Consider the following 25,529-nt stretch of genomic DNA (forward strand, 5'->3'; position numbering starts at 1 on the left):
CATTCTCAGATCCGTTACTCATTTAAGGAAAATAATTTTTAATAATATGTCGTAATTGAGTCTCGAATTTTCGTTAGAATGGAGTTAAATTGGAGGAATGAAAGTAAAACAAATTAGACAAACTGTACAATTTGGTAAATACTAAAGAATGATGGACGATTTTATAAATTGTCTTGTTTTCTCAAATCATTAGTATCAGGCCAAAATAGGTCCGGCCCAATTCAATTAACGGCCCAAATGTGCGCCCAAGCTTCGTCGACGAGAAGTAGGGATCGATTGCCACCTCCTTTATAAGCCCCACGCCACATGCCTTTCAGTTCGATAAGAAGAACAAGAGCGTTTCTTCTGCCCTCGTGTTGCTCTCCTTCCGCCGCCGTCGCCGGATCTGGAAACTCAGCGAAGCGCGCGAATGGGCTTCGACGTTGGCTTCGTCCCCTTCAACCCCGACGGATGGGGTCCGCCGGAGACGCCGGCGACGCTCCTTCATCCCAAGCACGGCGGGGGTACACTACTGGCTAACGTCCCCTTCGCCCCCTTCTCCCGATCTGATAAGCTCGGCCGTGTCGCCGACTGGACTCGAAACCCTAATTTCTCCCGGTCAGGCGGCGGCCGCGACGCCGTCTTCGACTTCGCTCTCGACGAGTCCTTCGCCGGCGCCGCCTCTGGCGCTGACGACTCCTCCTTCCGACTCGTAGACGGCAAGCCCCCTCCGCGCCCCAAGTTCGGCCCGCGATGGAGATTTAACCAGCGGCCGCAGCTTCCGCAACGGCGCGATGAGGAGGTCGAGGCGCGGAAGCGCGAGGCGGAGAAGGAGCGCGCGCGCCGTGACCGCTTGTATCACCTCAACCGCCGCTCCTCCGCGCCCTTCGGAGGCCCCGGATACGGCAACTCCCGGCGCGACTCCCCCGCTCTCAAGTCCTCCGTCGACATACAGCCCGAGTGGACCATGCTTGACCAGATCCCCTTCTCCACCTTCTCCAAGCTTTCCTTCTCCGTGCCCGATCCGCCGGAAGACCTCCTTATCTGCGGCGCGCTCGAGTCCTACGACCGCTCCTTCGATCGCGTCAACCCCAAGAACGAGCGCCGCCTCGAGCACTTCAAGTCCCGCAACTTTTTCAAGGTCACCACCACCGACGACCCCGTCATCCGCCGCCTCGCGGCCGACGACAAGGCCACCGTCTTCGCCACTGATGCCATTCTCTCCGCCCTAATGTGCGCACCGAGGTCCGTATACTCCTGGGACATCATCATCCAGCGCGTCGGCAACAAGCTCTTCTTCGACAAACGCGACGGATCTCAACTCGACCTCCTCTCTGTCAACGAGAGCTCGCAGGAGCTCCTCCCGGAGGCCAAGGAGGACATCAACTCCATCCATTCCCTCGCCATCGAGGCCACTTACATCAACCAGAACTTCTCGCAGCAGGTCCTCGCGCGGGACGGCAACAAGGCTACCTTTGATGAGCCCAACCCATTTGCTTCCGAGGGTGAGGATGTTGCCTCAGTTGCATACCGATATCGCCGCTGGAAGATCGATGAGGGCACCTATCTCATCACCCGCTGTGAGCTGCACAGCACGACCGACGTCAAGGGGCAGCGAGGGTTCCTCACCCTCAACGCACTCAATGAGTTCGATCACAAATACTCTGGAGTGGACTGGAGGCAGAAGCTCGAGACTCAGAGAGGAGCCGTTCTCGCCACCGAACTGAAGAACAACGCCAACAAGCTAGCCAAGTGGACCGCACAGGCCCTCCTTGCAGGTGCAGATCTGATGAAGCTGGGCTACGTCTCCAGAGTCCACCCAAGGGACCATTTCAACCATGTCATTCTCAGCGTCACCGGCTACAAGCCCAAGGATTTCGCCGCCCAGATCAACCTCAACACCTCCAACATGTGGGGGATCGTGAAGTCGATCGTCGATCTCTGCATGAAGCTCAACGAGGGCAAATATGTGCTGGTGAAGGATCCAGTCAAGCCGCAGGTAAGAATCTACGAGGTCCCGGCAGATGCCTTCGAGAACGAATACGTGGAGGAGCCACTTCCGGAGGAGGAGCAGGTGCAGCCGCTGAAAGAAGATCCAGTCGCCAGTGCCATGGATGCCGCCGCGGAAGCTGAGGCGAGCGGTGCAGATGGGGAGAAGCTTGCCACTGCCTCTGCCGCTTGAACTGTAACACTCTCTCTCTCTCTCTCTCTCTCTCTCTCTCTCTGGTCATTCATTCCTTTCATTCTGCAACTTTTCTTAGAAATAAAACGGTGAAAGAGTCTTCCATTTCAATCACGATCTTGCTCAGCTAAACTGGCTAGAAATTCTGAGACAAGTTCTTTGTTTTCATTTCAATTATACTGACAATGTCATAAAATTTTATATTAAATGAAAGAATTCTTCTGAGAATCGAAGGGAAAAATTATGAGCTGTTCTAATAAGTAACACACAGATTGTCGGCCATCTCAACCTTTGACGAAGGTCCAGAGTTGGCGCCATGGATTTTCAGCCACCGGCAGAAACTTCACGAGCCACCCAATCGGCCACGAGACCACCGCGATGCCGACGCAGATCCCCCACTGCCCCCATCCCAACCTCACCGTGTCGGCGAACTTCCTCAGGAACTCTACCATCAGCACCTGCAGCACCACCGTCGCCGCCACGATCCCCAAGAACAGCTTGTTCCGGTGCATCCCCTGGAACACGTTCTTCTTCTCCAGCTTCCTCGCGTTGAACTCGTTGAAGACTTGACAGAGCACGAAGGTGTTGAAGATCATCGTGTTGTTCTCCGCTTCGGTTAGACCCAGCAGCGATTCCCCTCGGAAACGGAAAAGCAGCAACACTGTCACCTGGAATAGAGCCTGCGCCGTCAGGTTGCGCCACATGACTCCGGTGATCAGCGGCGCCGTCCGGCCGACTGGCGGCTTTTCCATCAGCTCCTTGGTGGGTGTGTCGGTGGCCAGAGCCAGTGCCCCCATCGTGTCCATGATCAGGTTGACCCACAAGAGCTGCACAGTCGTCAGCGGCACGGCGCCGGTGGCCACCGCGGACACGAAGTTGATCACCAGGGCCGCGACGTTCACCGTGAGCTGGAATTGTAGGAACTTCTGGATGTTGTTGTAGACGCACCGCCCCCATCGCATGACCGTCACCACCGTATCGAAGTTGTCGTCCATGATCACGATGTCGGAGCTCTCCTTGGCGACTTCCGTGCCCTGGATACCCATCGCTAGCCCCACATCGGCCTCCTTCAGCGCCGGCGCGTCGTTCGTTCCGTCGCCGGTGACCGCCACCACTTGCCCCTTCTGCTTCAGGCACTGCACCATTAGCAGCTTGTCGAAAGGGGACGACCTCGCCATGACCCGGATCCGGTCCACCTTCTTCATGCGCTCCTCAGGCGAGTAGTTCCTGAACTCCTGCCCTTCCACGACCAAAGCGTCCAAGTCTTCTGGTTTGATTATCCCGCACTCGACGGCGATGGCTCTGGCAGTGAACACGTTGTCCCCGGTGATCATCTTCACTCCAACTCCGGCACTTCTGCAAGCATCGATGGCGCGCGCTACCTCCGGGCGACACGGATCTTTTAGCCCGACGAGCCCCAGCAAGGTGAGCTCAGTGTCATCGAGCCTTGGCTCCTCGCCGTGGTTGACCTCGGAGTCCTCTGCTCCGGCGGTGTTCTTGTAGGCGAAGGCAATGCAGCGGAGACTGGAGGCAGCCATGTCGTGGACGATCGCTTCGAGCTTGGATTTTGTCTCGGAATCTATAAGCTTAACGCTCCCGTTCCCGTCGGCGTAATGAGAGCATCGAACCAGAAGCATCTCGGCGGCTCCTTTCCAGTGCGTGATGGTGGCTCCGCTGGCTTTCTCTTCCACCATAATTCCACTCCGCTTCTTCTCCGAATTGAAGGCTTCGACACGGATGACGGCGCACTTCTTCTTCATTTCGTCGACGCACATTCCGAGATCCGAAATTGACCACGAAAGCAGAGCCTTCTCCGTGGGGCTACCGGTGATCTCTGCCTCCGCCGCCACGTTAGGCCGGTAGACGCTGCCGGTGGTGTTCAATCCGACGGCTTGGTGTAGCAACGCCAGAATTCCCGGTGCAATCGAGGTCGCCGGCGGACATTGGTCCTTTCCTATCCAGAATTGGGTGACCTTCATCTGGTTCAGCGTTAAGGTCCCTGTTTTATCGGTGCAGATGGTGGTCACTGAGCCCATGGTCTCGCAAGCCGAGAGCCGCCGGACCATGGCGTTGTCCTTCATCATTCTCTTCATGGAGAAAGCCAGCGTCAGAGTGACGGCTAGCGGCAAGCCTTCGGGGATGGCGACGACGATGATGGTGACGGCGTCCTGGAAAATGTTGACGAGGCCGCTGATGATGTCGGAGGCGTTGGTGTTGTGCTTGTCAAACTTGGGCCGTCCATCGTTGCCCTCGGTGCTTCCGGTGAAGTAGCGGACCACGAGCACGGCGAAGACCAGAGTGGCGACGGCGATGCCTATCTTTCCTATGCTTGATGTCAGCCTCTGAAGCCGCTCCTGCAGCGGCGTCGGCTCTGTCGTCTCGCGGGTAATGGAGCCCATCATCTCGCCCCACATCGTGTCGGTGCCGACGGCCGTGACGAGCATTGAGGCGTAGCCATCTATGACCTTCACGCCGGAAGTGAGGAAAGGGTTCTTGACGGCGTCGATGTCAACCGGGTGGCTCTCGCCTGTCATGCTCGACTCGTCCACCTGCACAGAGTACCCCTGCAGGAAGACTCCATCGGCCGGGACTTGGTCGCCAATGTTTAGCAGGACTACGTCGCCGACCACGATGTCGAATATGGAAACAGATTGCCGGCGTCCATCGCGGACGATGCTGGCGGTGATGTTATCGCACTCCGCAGACAGCTTGTCGAAACGCTTCATCTGGCGGAAGTTGCTGACGGCAGAGACAGCCGAGACGAGGAAGACGGCGAGGAAGATGCTGGCACCGTCGTACCACCCCTCTTTAATGCCGTGCTCCTTGATACCGAAGGCGAGGGAGACGGCCGCACACACCATGAGGATAATGATGAACAGGTCGTTGATCGCCTCCAACACGAAGTGGAAGAAGCCCTTGGGCTTCGGCCTAGGGTAAGTGTTGGATCCGAACGCCGCCCTCCGAGAGCTGAGGTTGGCGGCGCCGCCGTGTATCCCTGCCTCGGCGTTAGAGCCGAGGATGCGGACGAGACCGGCAGATCCACCGAGGCGGCGGAGATCTTCAAGGCGCCGTTCCTTGACGAGCTCCCTGAGATTACCATCATCCGTGATTTTCGAAAAAGCCAACGGTGCCGAGTCACCGCCTTCGACATCAATGGCGACGTACGAGCTGCTGCGGTGGATGACGGCGAACTTCTTGGCGACGAGGGAGCACATAGCGCGGCAGGAATAGATCGTGCGGTAGGCAATGCGCCAGCGCCGGAGTGGCGACGAGACGCCTAAACGCTGGCCGGGGCCAATGAGGAAATCAACAGCATTAATGTCCATTCTATCGATCGGGACGGGCTGCTCTGCAACAGAATCAAACAGAGGCGCTGGACGGTATTCAACCAAATCGAATGAACTGAATCAAACAGTAGAAGAAGATTGTGAATTGCAATGTTGAAAAACTCCAATGCATTGGATTTATATAGTTTACGAATCTTAGACGCGGAAGGATGTCGCGGAAGCATGCCACGTAACAAGAGAGGGAATTAAGTGGTAAGTCGGTAGCGATTGCTTAGCCGTGGCTACAAAGTTTCCAGCTAGAAGCTTGATAATCTACGGGATCCGCGTTTTGTTGACCAAATCGTCCAATTCAGCAATTATCCGATTGAATTGAAGAATAAAAAAGTAAGTCGGCTCAGGTACAATTGCCTTTTATTAATTTTTTAAATACCTTAGAAACTTATTTGATAAGTAAGTTAGCAAACTTAAAATAAATTAATCTATTAAAATGGTTGTTAAGTTGATATCGTTTTGTTTTTAAATCTGAGTTGGTTCGTTGGAGCTTTCCCTTTGACTTTATATATATATATATATATATATATATATATATATATATATATATATATATATATAGAGTACTTGATCATTTAACCTAGACCAACTATTCATAGACGATGGCATTTAGTGTTAGTCGTTGGATTTAAACTAATTAGCAAAGATAAGATCAAATTCTATTTAGTATCAACTAACTAATTATTTAATTCTGAAAATAAGATGGTCTTCACCCATTTAATTTTTTTTAACTCCTTAAAATGATTAATTTCCAATTCACTTCAAATTAATTTTTGAAATATTAAATTATAATTATATTAAAATTAAAATTTAATTAACTCTTAATCTATTTTTAATTTGGTTCCTTAAATTTCAATTATGTAAATTAGTTTTTAATTTCCAAATTCCTCTACCTAGTTTAATTGAATAAATTAATAGTTAATTATTCCAATTAGAATCTTCCTCAATTAGAATGATTCATTTTTAATTATCTTATTTGGCTCAGTTAAGATATTTGTACCCTTCATTCACTTGTACGTAGTTGGTTCGGCTCTAGGGCTATAAATGAATCAAGCGTTTATGAACAACCTTGATGTTTGGGTTGGTAAGAGTTTGTTCATGTTCGTTCAATATATATAAGATTAATTAAACAAACAAGTTTGAACAACTTGTTAAGTTAAATAAACAAGTTTGAACACATATGTGTTTAACTATTTAACGTTCATGAACAATATTCATGAACAATATTCACGAACCATATTTATTAATAAAACTCTTTTTAATATGTTAAATAAATAATAAAATAAAATAAATAAATAAATAAATTTAAATTATCAAGTTCAATATCCAATTAAGCAACTAAAAATTTCAAACAATCAAATAAGCTTGAGTGAGAGCTTGATAATATCTAAATGAACCAAGCTCGAACCAAGCTCAAGCTAAACTTGAATTGAGAGCTTGATAATATCTAAACTAATCAAGCTCAAGCCAAGTTTCAAAAAAGCTCAAGCTCATAAAAAATAAACTAACGTAAGCTTGAACACTCATTTTAAAAGCTTGATTCATTTTAAGCTCGGCTCGGCTTGGCTTGATTACCTTATTAAATAAAGTTGAACACCCTAAAACTCAACTCGACTCAGCTCATTTGCAACCCTATCCGGCTCCCTGAAAATTTAACATCAACCATCGGATAAATACCAGATGCACAGATGAACCATGGGGACGGCCCTGAATAATTAAGCATCACAAATGTTTATTTACACTGCATGAAATGGAACCTCCGTTAAGTCTTAATTATTCACTAATCCTCTCTCAATCTACATGGATCACATGTCTAGAACGTCGAGCCTTGTGTGTTATAAACCTTAAAATATTATGGTAGTTTTTGCCCAGGTGATCAAATTCTTTTTTATACTGAACAAAAATTTCATTTTAGTAGATAATTTTTGAATGATCTCTAGCAAGGAGTCAAGACTCCATTTTGGAATTGGTAGTTTTCACAAAAACCCTTCAACAACATAATTATCATACAAAAATAGTCCTCTTGTCATATTATATCATGATGTGCGCTTAAGAGTTGGATTAGTGATAAGAACACATGAACAATTTTAATTTTAATTTTATTTTGTTTAGTATTTAGGATATTTTAAATAATTTCTGTCTTTTATATTTTTAAATTTTAAGACTGTTTAGGATATTTTAAATTTTTAATATGTTAAGAATTTTTCTTTATGTTAAGATTCTTTCCTTTATTTATGTTTTAGAGTTTGGAGTCTATATAAATAATTATTTGGGTTAATGTAAGAAAATTTAGATCAATAAGAATTTGTTGTCACGTCATTTCTTCTCAAACATCGAGTTTGATTGCGCATCTTTTGATATTATGCATAATAAACAGGGTTTAGAAAATTACTTCCGATATTCATGTGCAAATTAACAGAATCAATAGTTATCCACTATATCAATTAGAGTTTGGTCTAGTAAGGCTAATCTAAGTATTCATTTGATGCAGTCATGACCCACTAGGAAAAATTAAAAAAATATACAAAAGATGATTCTAGAACACCTGTGATGTTTAGTTTTCACATTATTAGCAAAATAATATAAGCAGAAAGAAGATGACTTTTCAACCAGATAAGTATTACATATTGACCTTTCAACTCTTTTTTTATTATAATATTATTCTTTAATTTCTTTAAAAATTATTTGAATGGATACATCTGTCTGTAATACATAGGACCAGCTATTTGTTGCACGTAAGGTAAATGTATTGGTATATGTTCTATTGAATCAAAAAAAAAAAAAAGGAGAGAATATGTGCTTCAGTTTGCATAGTATAAGAGGAATGTCTATTTCTAGACGAAACATATCAATCGTCATAATACACCTCACTGTCAAATATCTAAAAACAGACTCAATTTCGTATGTGCTTGCCAAACATTATTAGGAAATAGATTATGGAAAACTATTAGAATAAATCTTTGTATGAACATATGACAGTTATGACTTTTCATTCCTAACATCTTTAATATTTTCATATTCATGCATTAAGTCATATTTGAGGCATGCCCATATGAGAATTTGATATTTTTCAACCAATTATATAATGCTTGCTTACCATCTTTGTCCAATATATAACAAACCTTTGGAAATTTATTGGTTGTTTCATTCTGATGCAACTCTAGTCTACTAACTAGTTCTTTTAATTTCTCGCATTATCTTATAATGTCTTTAGTTCTTCCAGATATATTCATTATAACGTTGAAGATACTATTGAATATTTTTTCAACATATGTCGCATCTAAATTATGTCGAATGAGTAAATATTTTCAATATGTTAGCTCCTAGAAAATGCTTTATTTCTTCTAACAACATTTGCACATTCTAATAATGTATTTATTTATCTCATCAGAACTAGACTGAGATACTAGCAAAAATTCATAATTATCTATTTGTTCAATAGTTTCTTCACCCGACGTGATTGTTGACAGAAGTTTTCTTACTACAATATTATTTATAAAAATTTTCTTAATTCGCCTAAAAGAGTGTTCAGCTGGTAAAAATTTACGATAATTATCAAACCAAGATATCTTTCTACTGCAAGATAATGAAATTGTATCAGACTTTGTTATACAATGTGGGCATGCTAATTTACTAGCCATGCTCCATCCCGATAACAATGAGTATATTGAAAAATAACTGATCATCCATAATAAGATAACATGTAATGTAAAATTAGTTTTACATGCAACATCATAAGTCACCGGCCCTATATTTCATAATTCATTCAACTTGGCAATCAGTGGTTGCAAGAAAATATTTATCTTCTCTTTAAGATTTGTTGAACCAAGAATAAGCACAGTAAATAACATAAATTCATCTTTTACGTTCATCCATGGCTATAAGTTGTATGTGTTAAAACCCTTGGTGGCTGGCTAGAGGGGGGTGTGGTGGGGGGTGAATAGCCCCTGCACAAATCAAACAAACGAACATTTCTCAGCTTATAACTTAAACAAAATAAACACTTGCATAAGAGAATAATAAAGAAATTAAAAAGAAAAGGCACCGAGAAGTTACTTAGTTACAACCGGGGAAGTTGCTAATCCAAGAAAGTTAAAGCGCACTAAAAAATCTCCTTCAGGCGGAAAAGCCTCTTTACAGCAATGGACGCACAACAAGACGAAGCTAAAACAGAAAAGGAAAGGCGCATAAGTGTTGTTTGGATATTTCTGGTTGTGTTTTAGCTTTGGGAGCATGGCTGCTTATATAGCCCTACTTGGGGCACCTGGAAGGGTTCCAGTGCCTGGACCAGGAAAGAGATCGCGGTCAAACACGATGTGGATAAAATATGATTTCGGGTGCCCGGAAAGGTTCTAGGCGCCTGGACCAGGAAAGTCAACCAAGTTGACTTTTTCTAATTTAGCCTTCCGCTCCGGTTTCGCTCGCCTCAGTCTGGGTCTTCCGCTCAAGTTCCTCTTGCTCGGGTAATCTCGGTCATCTGGAATAGGGCTCACCCGAATCCAACTTCCGGTCTTTTCGAGCAAACTTCCACTCCTGGCTTCTCATCCCTTGGAAATACCACGCGCCTCCTTCTAGTCCACCCGCGTACTCTTTCGTAGCACCTCGTCCCTCAAACACACTAAACTTGTCGACTCTCTCCCATGTCATCCTTCTTGCTAGCTACATCTTTTGCTCAACATCTTGTGCTCCTAAGTTCCTGCACACTTAGACACAAAATTAAACACAACAGAACCTAACCTAACTTGTTTGTGTTGGTGCAGTTAGCACTAACGGTCTAACTCATGTTTTAATGAATGACAAAATAGGTTAAGTTAATTAGTTTCGTTATAAGCTAACACATTGATTGAGTGTGCATGAGAAGTCCAGTTAGGTTGACGGACCGACTGGATAGCTGGCACGAAGTCCAGACTAGTCGAAGGACTGACTGAATGTCTGACACGAAGTCCAGCTAGGTCGACGGGCCGATCGGATAGCTAGCACGAAGTCCAGCTAGGTCGACGGGCTAACCGGGTAGTTGGCACGAAATCCAGACAGGTTGACAGGCTGACCGGACGTCTGGCAAGTAAGTTAAGGTAAGTCACTGGAGGGGAGTGACTTGGTGAGGACGCGTTCCCAGCTAGGAAACGTAGGCGTCGATCCAACTTAGAACCATTTCGGAAATCTAAGTTGAGATCATGACTAGATTCCGGTCTTGAGGAGACGGAATCTAATTACTACTCTGTTTGATATAAATTGTACTAACTTTTATTTTGCAGGGTAGTTTAACTTTTATTTTGCCTCCGACTAACATTTTCTTGTAGGAAAAAGAATTTCTAGAAAATGGTGGTCTGGACGCTCGGAAGACAAAATTTATCTCGTCGTAGATATAGAGCACGCTGATTGGCAAGACCTACGTCATGGTCCGAGCGCCTGGAAGGGATCCGAGCACTCGGAGCAAGCCTATAAAAAAAAGCCTCCACGGAGCATCAAACACAACAACTTCTTCTACAATTGCTCTATTGCGCTCTGCTCCTGCGACGCTACAAAGCTACTCTGACAACTCGCAGTTCAATTTTTTTTTTATTATTATTGTTGTATGTATTTTGTTTTAATAGTTTTTGTACCTACTGTTGTAATCTTGTTTGCGAACTATTAGTGATTGTCCAACGAAAGCATTCAACGAGTGCGGACCTTGGAGTAGGAGTTGACGAAGGCTCTGAACCAAGTAAAACCAGTTTGTGTTAGCATTGTCGTTCATATTTTCCACTGTGTACTCGATACGAATTTTTCGATCGCTATTCACCCCCCTCTAGTGACTTCCACGATCTAACAGTTTGATCATATCAAAATAACCTTAGGGTACCAACAGTATGACGTTAATATAATTGACCAAGATGAATATTGTTGTCCCAACTGAAAATGCTAACTTTTTGAGAAGAGATCGCTTAAAAAGGAAAGTTAGACTGGAAACGCTAATTTTGCCCAGCTTTAGCGACTAAATCGAGTGTTTCGTCGTTGGTTTATAACGAAATACTCGATTTCGTCAGTGATCATAATTAACCAACAATGAAAACTCAATATTATTGTCGACCAACGATAGAAACGACAATTCCATCGTTAATCAATGATGGAATTGAGTATTTGGTCATTGGTCTACAACTAAACATGACCCCGTCGTTATTAAGGTGTTTGATTATATTTGCAATCACTAATTGGAAAAGGATTAACGATGGGGACTTGATGTCTCATCGTTGATTATCATTGACCAACAACGGAATTTGGTATTCTGTCATTGATAATCGTTGACCAATGACAGAATACTCGATTCCATCGTTGGTTAATAATGAGATTTCATCGTGTCATAAATTTTGTCTCTTATTTTTTTTGTAGTGAAAGGCTTGGTTAGCAACATTAAAATAAGATAAAATTTATTTAAGTATAAATGATAATATAGTAAAGGATAGATCCCAATAGTATAGAAGGATCCATATAACCGACCTCACCTAGTGAGATAAGGCTTGGTAATTGTTGATAGTATGACCCACGAGAAGAATTAGCAACTTAAGAACCCTTCTCACCCTCCAAGCAATAATGCAGTGGCAGGGCACTCATGTAGAGTCCCAAGCACCCATGGTTCAATTCCTAATTACGGCGCATTGCATGATATTTTTCTCCGATGGGATGACAAACCTAAAATGTTGGGTTGTTAGGTTGTCTGTTGTGAGAACTTTTGAATTTATCCTAATAGCAGATGAAAAACTTCTGTAGGATCAGACCGATCATCTCTATGATCATCCTCATAATTAATCGATTTAAAAGGCTAGATACTTAATCCTAGCTCTTAAAAAAAAAGAAAAAACAAAAAACTTGAGAACTTCTCAATTGATTTTCGCTATGCAGAAACTTAATCCAAGAAATCGTCAATCAAATTAACCATGCAAAAACTTTTATGCGAAGTGATAAGTGTTATATTATGAAAATAAGACACTCCTGAGCGACCCTCATAGGTCCGGGCATCTGGATGCCATCCCGGGTACTCCCATTCTCAGAAGTGAATCGGGGCACCCAGACTTGTGAGGGTCACCTAGGAGAATGGGCGGAGCCACATTAGGGCTAGGGTGGGCTCCAACCCCACCAACTTTAGAAAAAAAAAAAAATCATCCCTATACTTTTTTCCTTAATTATTTCCTGTTTTCCCACATGCACTTTCCATTAAATAAAAAAATATTTTGTTTAATTAAGTTTCCAAAACACATGTCAATTTATTAAGAATTTTAATTAAATTAAAATTTTATAAACTCCACCACGCTGCCTCTTATTTTTCCTCTTATCCGCAGAGCTACAAGTGTTGTCGTCCCTCCACCTCCTTATTTTTCCTCTTATCTGCAAAGTTGTAGGTGTGAAAGATTTTAATTTTGATCCTCTTTTTCCGTCACTAGGTTTGAGTAGATCTATTTATTTTTAGAATGGATTTCCTTCAAGCAATCGAGCTCCTTTCTCGATGACATAATCTCTTAATTTCTTGAAGATCTTTATATTATCATTCACATGATATTTTATATTCATATCCTATACAGGTGTTCGGCAGTAACTCGACGAGTACAAGTGCGACATCCCTTCTCTCGAATAGCACACGATATCGGTACGACCATTGTCGTAGGTATATTTTCTTTTGATATTATCTGTATGAGTCAACTACTATTTTTTATTTTAATAAATTGATTAAATTTATTAATAGATTTATTAATTAATTTGATTAGTTTTATTTAATGAGTTTGTTCAACGAGAGTTGGTTGAAAAAATTGATAATGATATAATAATTAATGAGTTTGATTCTAAGAAAAATAGAAGAGCATAATTTTAATAGCATTTTTTGCTCTTTGCTTTAATTTTGAATGTACTGAATATTACATACTATTGTTCTATATTTTTGAAAAATTAATAATCATTTTTTTTATATCTTTGAATTAATTAATTTATTATATCTCGATGATCAACCCTAGGTAAATTTAGATTCTGGCTACGCTCCTGCCTAGGAGTATGCATGATAAGGGCATGTAGGCTAACACACACACATATACATACACACACATGAATGCTCTGTTGCGGACCTTTTGCTGTGCGCGACACTACTCCCGACACTTGGATTGAATTTAGGCGCTCATGTACGACATGGTCCAGAAGACATCTGGATTCATTCAATTTGTTTTTTTTTGTCTTATTTTGCGATATATTATATATATTTAAGGTTCAAGATTTTAGTATTTAGAAGTTGAGTTGTAATGGGGTTGAGCCAATCAAATTTTTCCTCTAAAGTTCAGACATCCCTCTTGGGTTATTGTGTTCAAGATTAAAAATCTTAGATACTCACGGGGTATATTATATGTATTTAAAATTTAAGATTTTAGGATTTAGAGGTTAAGTTATAATGAGTTTAAGCTAATAAGATTTTCCCTCTTGGATTATAGTGTTTAAGATAAAAAATTTTTAGATACTCAGGTGTATCTTTAAAGAAATGTTGATTTAAAAAAAAAAAATGAATCCAGGCCCTTGGATCACTATGGCGCACACAATCGCGTGACATCTCATCCATAGCATAGCAGGACTATATATATATAATTTTATTAAAAAATTATTAGAAATTTTTAAAATTTAAAATAAATTTTAGATATTTTATGAAAATAAATTGCTTAGATTTTAGAAAAGTCTATTTAAATAATCTATTAAATTAGGAGTTGATTGAATTAATTTACCAACGTTTAATTTCCTAAAACTTAAGCCTTTGGTTTTTTCCCCTCCGTGTCGCTTCCTCACCCAAGCGCTCGCGGCGCTGTTTTGCCACACCCGTGATAGCAGTGCTGCTCCTTGCGCGCCGATTGTCGACGCCGCTCCTCCGACCACGCGACTGGCCACGGTGGCGCCGCGTCCATCTCCTTCCCCGCCTCCCAATGCGAGCGTCGTTTTCCCCGCCACCCGTTTCCTTCCTATTCCCTGACCCAGAGCAGAAGAAACAGAGATTTAAATGAGGTAAATTCGTACACATAATTAATTGTGATTAATAAGATAGTTTAATTGGTAATCAAGGCGATTAAGCAATTAATCAATTTAATAAGTTGATTAATTAGTGGAATGATTAATGATTTAGAGTTATCCGATAATGATTAATGAGATGATTAAACTGTAATTTAATTTTATTAGGGTTTAATAATCAATAGATTATTTAATTGATTAATTGATAGATTAATTAGGTGAATTAATGAGATTTGATTAATTATGATTATTTGGTTAATTAACAGCCGGTTTAAGTTCATTAATTAATAATTAATAAATTGATTAATTAATAATTTAATAGAATGATCAATTAATTAGTAGATTAATTAATCAAGAGGTTAATTAATTAATCAGAGGGCTAGAGACACGCCCTCTGATCTGAAAACATAAAAGAATGTATGAAGGATGTTATACAGTTGAGGTTGAGGTGGATAGTTTAATATTCTTGGACCTCTTTAGATATTTGATCTTAGTGTATGATTTCTTTTATTATGTTGATTAGGTAATATTTACTTGTTTATCCTGACTTCACTCTATTTGCTTATTGAATTTGATACTTGTTTGATCTTATTTTAGTCTATTTGATATTTATAGTCTCATTTGTTTTTATGCTTAGGTTGGTTATATATGTAGGGTATTACTAGACCATAATATAGTTATAGACTTGTGCTCGTGCATTTACACTGAAGATAGTTGCATACTTATGCTAGTGCCTATATATTAGTGATACTATACCTTAGTATACCGTTGTACATGTATGTTTGTGCTTATACATTATAGATATCATACTGTACCAAAGTGGTAGAGTATTCTACTAGGTTGTCTTTCTCGGACTGTCATCTAGGACTACTTGATTCTGACTCTATTTTTTTTATTGTATTTATGATGATACCATAGTTAGTTGAGATCTTATGACTAGATGACTAGTATTCTCTGGTTAGAGATTGTTACTAGTTTACTTTTTATTGGTATACTTATATACATATTGTTATAGTTATATACATCTTGACTGCCCACGAGATCCGTGGTAGCATGTTGTTGCGCATAGTCAATAGCTAAATAACTACTTCACCTTGTCTATCCATGAGATTCGTGATATCATATTGTTGCGCCAGACAGTGGTCATTTGTACACCTTGAAAACTCACAAGACCTATTCGTGATAGTATGTTATTGCATGCAATCATTAGCTAGATAGCTACATGTATACTCTGTCTGACCACAAGATCTGTGGTAACATATTATTGCGCATAAATAGAGATCATCCTACACCTTGACTACCCACGAGAATTGTTCCTGGTAGTATGTTGTTACCCGTAGTTAAAACTTATTATATGTAAGATCTTGACTGATTGTTATTGCAACATGTTTGACATATTTTATTGAGACGATTTGTGGTTGAATATATTCACACCCTTGATATCTGAAAGTAGGTGTGGTCACCTGAGACTATTTTATTTGACATACTTGGTTGATCAAATTAGTATATAGTTATGTGGTAGCTTATGCTCTTGTTAGTAGATGGTTATATCGGGGCTTTTACTTTTATTAGTAAGTAATATTACCTGAGACTACTTCTTTTGATCTCCTTATACTATGAAGTTGATGTACTATCCTTCTTATACCCATTGAGTCGTTGTACTCACTACTAGAGACAGATCTTGGGGTTATACTGGGCTATAGCCTAGCCTTATTACCCAGCCCAAAAATCATTTTTATAGGGGCATAACATATAATTTAATTTTGTTGGCTTCTTGCATATCAGAGTAGGCGATCGACGATCGGCGAGTCGGTGATCGGCGATCGGCGAGTCGGTGATCGGCGATCGACGAATCGACGAATCGGTGAATCGGCGAAATCAGAAGGGCTCAGATCTTGGAAGCGTTGGCGTCCACCATCACCTATAGAAGAAAGGTTAGTATTTTCATTTTTATCTTAATTCGTTTTTAAATCGATTGTTGCCCTAGTTTTTCTTCTTGATTATTTCTTGGTCTTATCAGTTATTCCCATACCGTTTGAAAGATTTTTTAGCATTTTGGGTGTTGAATTGATGATGGTCATAGACTCATTGATTGTCACAGATAGATCTTCAAAATGCTAGTAATTAGTATGCAGTCAAAATCTGTTGGAGTTTACTCAACCTAGAATTTCCAAGAGTAATATCTAATCCTAATATTTTTTTTATCTTCTTTGCCATCTGCAATCCACAATAGCCAGCAGATTGCCTCCTACTATCCTGCGCCATCCGCTGCATTTGCCAGCACAATCAAGTTGTGCGACAATTGGCCCACTGCCTCGGCTGCCGAAATTGTTGCTACCGTGAAAACTTGAACAATCATGGCTACTATCGTGTGTGCGACCAACTCATGGGAAATAGACACACGATGCTTTGGTAGCTGCTATAGGCTAGCAACAACAGTTGTCGTTGTGGCCGCTACTACCGTCTTACTTTTTTGTGGTTAATCATTTGATTTTGATTTTGTCTATTTTATTCTGAGTCATGCTATTGTTACTTTTACTTGTTTATTAATTTGATTGTTATTTTATTATTTATTTAGGGATATAATTTGAACTATTTTAAAATGGAACATCAATCTGCTATAAAGAAAGGATAGACGATAGCCTTATACTTTAAGAAAAGAGATTGTCAAACTACTAAAAGCACTTCAATTTCCATCATTCCTATAATGCAACATCAATCTAATGAAAGTCTTCCAATTCTTAGTGTCCAAATTCCTTCAATTTCCTCTTCTAGTGAAGATCATAAGTTATCCTCTAGTTGTATTGAACGAGATCCAGGAAAAAGAAAATAGATATATGAAGATCATATTAATGTATGAGATGAGATAAGACGTTCACGTCTAAAGATGGGGCCTTATCAACCAGATATGTTGGAGTATCTGACTACAAAATTTGGAAGTTAGAATCGTCGGTTTTAAAAAAAATAGTTCCAGAAATTTCATTGGTTGAAGCATTCACCTTCAATAAATAAGACATGCTGCTTTTATTGTTTTTCTTTTCTGAACAATGTTAATTTGTCTAATATCTCGGCATTGGTCAATGAAGGATTTGGCAATTGGAAAAGAGTAAATCAAGGAAAAACATATGCATTTCTTGCCCATATTGGTTCTACAGCTTTTTCGCTTCATACTATGTGCCATAGGAAGGCTAAAAATTTGATGAGACCCTCCTAACATATTGATAATGTCATGCATGTCCAATCTAATGTGGAAAAAGAGAAAAATCATTTGTATTTGAGGACCTCAATTGTCACTGTTCGCTGGCTAGAAGTTCAAGGTTGTGCCTTTAGAAGTAATGGTGAATCTCTATCTTCATCTAATCGTGGGAATTTTTTTAAATTAGTCAAGGCTTTTGCAAAAATGAGTACAGAAATTGATGAAGTTATACTTGAGAATGCTCCAAAAAATGCTCAATATATCGCTCTAGAAATTCAAAAAGAGATTTTACATATTATGGCTAATAGAGTACGAATGATGGTTTGCGAAGAAGTTGGAGATAAACATTTCTATATTCTTGTTGATGAAGCACGAGATATATCTAAACGAGAGCAAATGACCATTATCTTGAGGTTTGTGAACAGTTATGGGGTTTTGACATAAAGATTTTTTGTCATCAAAAGTGTTAGTGATACTACCTCATTGAACCTGAAAAAAATGAAATATCAAATGTTCTTGTTCATCATGACCTACAAGTTAACAAAATCATAGGCCAAGGATATGATGGTGCTAGAAATATGCGTGGCGCATGGAATGGACTTAAGACATTATTTCTCAAAGACTGTCCCTATGCATACTATATCAATTGTTTTGTCCATTGTTTTGCCCATCGATTATAACTCACATTGGTTTCTGCAGCTAAGGATGTCAATGTTATTTGGGAGTTATTTTCTCGCTTGGATAATATAGTAAATATTGTCACTTCTTCTACTAAATGGATTGTTGAGTTACATGCTGCATCGAGAATTGAAATCGAGCATATGTTGACAATTGGAGAACATGATTATAGAAGTGGGGCCAATCAGATTGGTAATTTGCAATGAGCGGGAGCTACTCGTTGGAGTTCTCACTATGACTCAGTAAAAAGCTTAATAGGTATGTGATATGGGTTATGACGAGCAGATTCAGGAAATGACAAGGATATCAAAGTTAAGGTGAAGTGGTGATTAAGGTTAGGATAGGGTGATGTTTGCTAACTGGTCCTGATTGATTGCCCTATATCAAAGTCCTGAAAGTGTGCCCGAGTGTTCTTTGAGCAGAATGCTCAAATAGGGCCGATCGATTATAAACCCGATCTGACATAAGGTCACCTAAATGCGCTCGATCGGGCAAAGCCCGGTCGAGCTTAAAGGTACTCAGCCTTATAAAGCTCTTAGCATACAATCAGCCAAACGAAGGGCGAATGAATATAAGGGTGCATGTGTGCACTCGACTGGGCAATGCCCGATCCAGCTTAAAGGTACTTAGCCTTATAAAGCTTCTAACATATGATACTCCGAGCGAAAGTTGGACGAACATAAGATTGCTTGTTTGTGCTTGACCGGGGAAAGCCCGATCGAGCTTAAAGATACTCAGCCTTATAAATCTTTTAGCATATGATTGGTCGAGTGAAAGCCGAACAAACATAAGGTTGCCTGTGTGTGCTCGATCGGGCAAAGCTCGATTGAGCTTAAAGATACTCAGCCTTATAAAACTTTTAGCATATGATCGGCTGAGTAAAAGTCGAATGAACATAAAGTTGCCTATGTGCGCTCGACCGGGCAAAGCCTGATCGAGCTTAAAGGTACTCAGCCTTATAAAGCTTTTAGCATATGATCGATCGAGCAAAAGTTGAACGAATATAAGGCTGCTTGTGTGCGCTCAACCGGGCAAAACCCGATCGAACTTAAAGGTAGTCAGCCTTGTAAAGCTTTTAGCATATGATCGCCAGAGTGAAGGCCGAATGAACATAAGGTTGCCTCTGTGCGCTCGATTAGGCAAAGCCTGATCGATCTTAAAGGCACTCATCCTGATAAAAATCTCAATATACAACTAGCTTAATGATCGACCGGGATATATTCAATAGAAGATATTCTCAATATACAATCAACTTAATGATCGGTCGGGATATATTCAACAGAATATATTCTCAATATACGACTGGATTAATGACCAGCCGGGATATATTTAATAGAGCGTTTTCTCAATATACGATCAGCTTAATGATCGACCGAAAGGTTATGTAAGGTGATATAAAAAGAGGAATCCTCTCCGCTGGCATGGTACACAAACACAAGCATTTACATCTGAAACCCTAGTTTCCTATATTTTTCGTTACTATTCTTCTTCCACTTTCCAAGAGAGGAGATTAACTTGAGCATCGGAGGGCCTAGTCAGGGATTCCCACCCCGGACTTAGGTCGCTAACACTTTATTGGCTCGTCTGACTGTACACAGGATCGTTGAGGAGTTCTCTTCAGATCTCAAGAATCTTATTGTTTATTGAGCGACCACCTATCGGAGCTAGCGCACCATCTCATTGCCTTCAGACAAAATCAGTTTGTATGCTGCAACTTACAAAATTTTTGACGTTCTTAATGACAATTCTCCAAATGGAAGAGCTAAGGCTAAAGTTCGAGGGATTTATAGAAACATGGCAAATTTTGAATTTGTGTTCATTTTGCATTTAATGCATAAAATTATGAGAACAATAGATACTGTTTGTCAAATTCTTCAAAGAAAATCTCAAGACATTTTGTTTGCTATTACATATGTCTTTACTACCAATACTATCCTTCAAGAACTAAGAGAATACGGGTGGGGAAGAATTTCTTCATGAAGTGAAAGTTTTTTGTACGAGAAATGAAATTGATGTGCAAGACCTTGATTGTCTATATAAGATTGGTTGTTCCCGTCAGCAAACTACAGTTGAGCATCATTACCACTTTGATGTTTTTAATGCAACAATAGATTTTATCTTGATGGAGTTAAATACTCGATTTAATGAGTCATCAATGGAACTTCTTAACCTTAGTACAATTTTAGATCCAAAAAAAATTCATTTTGAATCAATTAAGATTGATGATATTTGCAATCTTGTAATGAAGTTTTATCCTGAAGATTTCACAAATCAAGACATCATTGTTTTGAAGTATGAATTCGTACATTATAAACTTGAATATAAAATTTGAAGGTTTTTACATTTGTTGAGTTATATCAGCAATTGACTGAGAGTGGACAGTCAAAGGTTTATGTTATATTGACTAAATTGATTCATCTAGTTTTGACGTTATCTGTTTCTAATGCCACTACTAAGCGAGCCTTTTGAACAATGAAGAATGTGAACATAACATTTCGTAATAAAATAGAGGATGAATTTTTTGAAGATTGTTTGATACTCTATATTGAACGAGATTTAGCTAAGGATATAGATGTAGATTCTATTATAGATTAATTTTATGTTTTAAAATCTTGTAGGGCACAATTTTGTTGAATAAAATAATGTAATGACTTTTTTTTTGTTATACATCTATTTTTTATAATAATATATAATTTATTACATTAATTTCAAGCCCCTTTCAACTCGAATTCCTAGATTTGTCTTTGCTCACTACCCCTTATTTTTTTCCTTTGTCTTCCAGGTTAGCAGATAGAGAATGTGTCGTGTCACTCAGAGGTCTTGACTATCGGTCCCACTCGAGTTTGAATTTTCTTTTCGAGTTGCTTTGTTTCCTTTCTGCTACCTCTATTTATGGTTTTCTTTCCTCGTCAATTTTTTGAGTTTTTTTATTATAATAGTATAACTTTTATCTGATTTAATTTAGTATGTTCATATGTACATACATACATGTATTAACATTTAGAAATTTAGTGATTTTATACTGCATTGGTATTTATTTTTATTTTAATTGATTTTATATCAATTATTTCTTATATTATCATTAAAAGGTATTGTCTGATCTTGCGGGCAAGTACATCCAAGGGCATGACTATGACAATAAGTATTGATTACTCACACATCTCCATAAGACTAACGATATATTTAACAAAAGTACGCACAACCCTTTAAGTGTCCAATCCACAATTATCAAATGTTGATCCTCTTTTGGGATGAGTTTAATCTTAAGCCTAAGTGCCGCTACAATCATACCTTAAATGGTTGAATCGGATCAAGTCATTAAATGGTTTCGATAGGGTTGGCAAAGCGTTTAAGTTAATTAGGCTAATTTTATATTATTCTAATATGTTCGTCAAGTGTCCAATATGCAAAAACATGATAAGGAGCTGCAAGTATATATCGAAGAAGTTATTGTAAGTTCAAATTTAATTGGATACATAGCAAAAAGAGAATTTTAATAGTTAGTAATCCTGTTCGAAAGTTGAAGAGAAAGAAAGTTAGGGATGTGGTGCTCATACTGATCTCCTATGGATTTTGTATGGACTTACAACACAGACTACGTTAGTGCCGAGTCAGGGAAAGGGTTCTCGACGTTGGCCCTCCGATGCTCAAGTCAGTCATCGGCGATGAGGAATGAAGCAAAGCAACAAGAACTGTAGCGTAAACAATGAATATCGCATATCTACGCCGATGCTTGAACCCCTTTTAATTATATAGGGCTCCGGCAACACATGTGCACGCTTCCCACAGCGAGCACACTTCTCAAAGTTTTCTCTGAAAAGATATGTCAGTAAAATGTCTTTGACACAGTATCTTAACGGGCCAAACATATTTCTGAAGTGACTATGAAAATTTCCACTGTACAATTTCCTAGCAACTCATGTCCGGTGTCGACGGCACCAACTCCCAAAAGGATATCATTGGATATCATCAGGAGTGTACTGTTAGGTCGAGCGGATTGACCGCTCGGCTTGAATTCCACCACCCTGGTGCCCCGTCCGGTCGATCAGAACCTTGTTGTTCCTTAGTGTGTATATGCTCGACTGAAGGTTCACTTTGCTATTGCCGAAACCTGATGTCAGGCCGAGCAAGGTAGTCACTCGGCAGAAGCCTATTGCCAGGCCGATTGGGTAGTCGCTCGGTCAAAGTTGAATTATGCACATCGATCTCTGTTGTCTGGCCGAGCGAGATAGTCGCTCGGCTTCTGCTTCTGCACATTCTCCCTTGAGCGTCGGTTGTTTGAATGCTCCCCGTATCGAAGGCGACGATGGATCAGAGCCGCCTCCCTGATCGGGGCATGCCTCGCCCGACCAGCCGATTCTATTTCCACTTTGACTTTGACCTCTTTTGATCTCTACCGTGACAACAGGATGAAGCTCTTCGTCATCACCGCATCAGTTAGCTATAGGTCGTTTGAATACTTGATAAAAAGAGAAATCTAAGTTAATGTTAAGCTCCTTAATTCGCCATCTGCCTCACGCGTCCCGCAAAGCTTTCAACTGCAAACGTGGCTCCAACACATTCATGGCATTATCATTGACTTCATATGTTTTGAGTCAAAAACATAAAGTATAGAATTGCTTGCAAATATATCCTTTCGATCTTAATTAATTACAATTTTGAACCAAGCTTTCATTTAAGCAGGAATATTTCGTGTATTTGTTCAAATTTCTTAGGCCATCTCATGATCCCACTAACTTCAATTAAAATGTTTAAGGATGAACACAATTCCCTCTCATCCTTCGATGAATCCAGTGAGTCGGAGGACGGCGTCTCTCAAGTCGCAAAGCCGCCGCCCCTTCTCCCTCCCGGCGAACGCCGCCGCCCTCCTCCGTACCATCACATGCGGCGGCACTCCACACTCCACGCTCTCCCCGTTTCCGCAGCCAACGTCATGACCTCCGAGCTCAACCCAGGGAGATATCTGACGATGGCGCGGTGGCGCCGCCCTAGGAGCAGGGATCCTGATGGGGCGAGACATGGACTTCCGGCAGTCGAATGGTCGCGCCGGCATCTCGCAACCATCGTCGTCGCCGGCGTCAGGGTGGTCGGGCTCGGGCCACAACACGTCAGCTTCGGCGAACTCTTCTTCTGCCTCCATGTCATCCCGCGGGGGCAGGGGAGGTTTAAGTCATGATTTATAGGGAGGCGGGGCACGAATGATGTCACGGTGATGAAATTGGAATTTAGCGTGTGGAATTTATCGATGAAGTGAAGCAAAAATGTCGGCATATTTAGACATATTGGGCGTATGATCTTAATGATGTGGTAGAGATAGTCCCCAGGATATGGTAGAATTGAGGATTAGTGTATAAGGTGTTATCATAATAAAATTTCTTCGAATGAATCTAGTGGTTAGCGCATGAGGTGTTGTTATAATGAGATATGAGGTTCGAATCTCGGAAAAATCGAGATAAATATCTCCCTTATGTGCTAATCACTATTCCAAAGGCTAACTAGTAGTCGTCCGTGATTTACCTCCTCCGTATTGACCTTGAGACGGATTGACGGGGGCGCTGAAGATGAACGTATTAACGAAAGATATAGAGTTCAATCTTTGGGATGAAATTAACATCTCAATCATATGTTTTTATTTATCTCCTTCTATATTCATAATCCCGTGGAGACGTACTCCATTAATTAGCTGCTTAAAATTTCCCAGTCAATCTCGGAGCAACTTAATTCACAACTAATGGTATCGGATTTTAATTCATTATTGTGGTAAAGAACTCTTAGTGAGTTAGTGATGAGTCACCAAAATCATATAATTCCCTGGTGGTAAAAGTTAAATACTTGATTACAAGGAGAACATAATGAAAGCATTTAATTTATAAGAGAGAAAAGTAATACCAGCCAGTAGAAAATAAGAGCAATTCCGACGACTATCTATCTATTTCACTTCAATTTCTGGTTCAATGCTAAACGAAAATATTCCAGTGCAAACTAGCAGTAAGGGAAACGATTCATAGCCTAAAATTAAGAAAAGCCACAGTTGGCTCCTTTCTTTCTATAAACTTCCTCTGTACACCTTCCTAATTCCTTTTCCTTTCCCGGCAAGCAATCAAGTTTTTGCTGGTGTCTTTTTCGGCGACAGGCTAACTGCCTTCGTTCTTCTTTTGTCTTATCCACCAAGCCGCGTTCGTCTTCTATTTTCAATCGTCAGTTTTATCTTGTTTATTTTTCAACAGCACGAGTCAACCCCTTCTTCCATTCCAAATCAGTCCAACAGCCTTCCTAGCAACAAGTTCCAGCAGCATGAGCTACAGGGGACCTTATCAGCAACAGAATTGTCATGCAGAGGGGTAATCTTCCCCGTAATTCGAGCATCCATAGTCATGACGATAAACTCATTAGATTCGATGTTACGTTAATATCATGTTAAAATTAAAAAGCTCCATCTATTTTCTCGGGGAAATACATTATTAAGTCCCTATTGTTTCTGAGTTTTCCCACTTATGTCCCTGAAATGTTTTCGTTCCCATTTATGTCCCTTATAAATCGTTTTCGTTCCCATTTATGTCCCTACCGTTAACTGATCCGTGAATATGAGACGGAATCGGCACGTGATCTGCACGTGCTCGTAAAAATCCCAAAAAAATCCTGATTCCTCGTTCATCCGACGCAAACCTCATTCATTCGAGCATAGATGCCTTGTCGCGAATGTGTCCGTCGAGAATATATGCAGTAAACTCATCAAATCGATGAATTTATGCTCTCAATCGATCAGAAAAAAAAACTGGAGCAATGATTTTAAATAGGACGAGAAGAGAGAGCGAGAGAGGGAGGTGCAGATCGAGAGATCGAGATGGATTTGCAAAAGGAGCATGAGCTCCACTTGGCCCAAAGGCACAGAGCTGATGAGAGTCGAGGGCTTGGTGATCACCATCCCCCTGCTGCTGGTGGTGGCCTACATACTGAACCTGTACCGGTGCCGCAGTAGCTTCCTCAAGTACGCCCTCCACGCCTTCGACGCCATTTCTGACTCCCTGGTCCCGTACATCATCGGCTCGATACAGCAAATGACCTTCGCCCAAAAGGACTTCAACTGGCTCTAGGTGACGCTCCTCCTCGTCCTCACTGACATCGTTTGCCATGCCGATTTCGAGAA

At 40.8% G+C, this 25,529-nt stretch overlaps 2 protein-coding genes across 2 annotated transcripts; one reads left to right on the forward strand and one right to left on the reverse strand.

Annotated features, from left to right (window-relative positions):
* Window positions 1–316: 316 nt before the first annotated feature.
* LOC122040592 (eukaryotic translation initiation factor 3 subunit D-like) lies at window positions 317–2,226 on the forward strand. The gene has a single exon (XM_042599950.1). The coding sequence runs from the start codon at window positions 410–412 to the stop codon at window positions 2,159–2,161; it is 1,752 nt and encodes a 583-aa protein (XP_042455884.1). The 5' UTR covers window positions 317–409; the 3' UTR covers window positions 2,162–2,226.
* Window positions 2,227–2,346: 120 nt separating this feature from the next.
* LOC122040590 (calcium-transporting ATPase 7, plasma membrane-type-like) lies at window positions 2,347–5,594 on the reverse strand. Its single transcript, XM_042599949.1, has one exon. It carries the CDS (start codon window positions 5,485–5,487, stop codon window positions 2,446–2,448), a length of 3,042 nt encoding a protein of 1,013 aa, XP_042455883.1. The 5' UTR covers window positions 5,488–5,594; the 3' UTR covers window positions 2,347–2,445.
* Window positions 5,595–25,529: the final 19,935 nt, after the last annotated feature.

This window comes from Zingiber officinale, chromosome 2A (genome assembly GCF_018446385.1).
Source record: "Zingiber officinale cultivar Zhangliang chromosome 2A, Zo_v1.1, whole genome shotgun sequence".
In the NCBI taxonomy this organism is placed as follows: domain Eukaryota; kingdom Viridiplantae; phylum Streptophyta; class Magnoliopsida; order Zingiberales; family Zingiberaceae; genus Zingiber; species Zingiber officinale.

Bases quoted from the DNA above. Each gene is read 5' to 3' on its own strand.
- LOC122040592 (XM_042599950.1), top strand. From the start codon at position 410: ATGGGCTTCGACGTTGGCTTCGTCCCCTTCAACCCCGACGGATGGGGT.
- LOC122040590 (XM_042599949.1), bottom strand. From the start codon at position 5,487: ATGGACATTAATGCTGTTGATTTCCTCATTGGCCCCGGCCAGCGTTTA.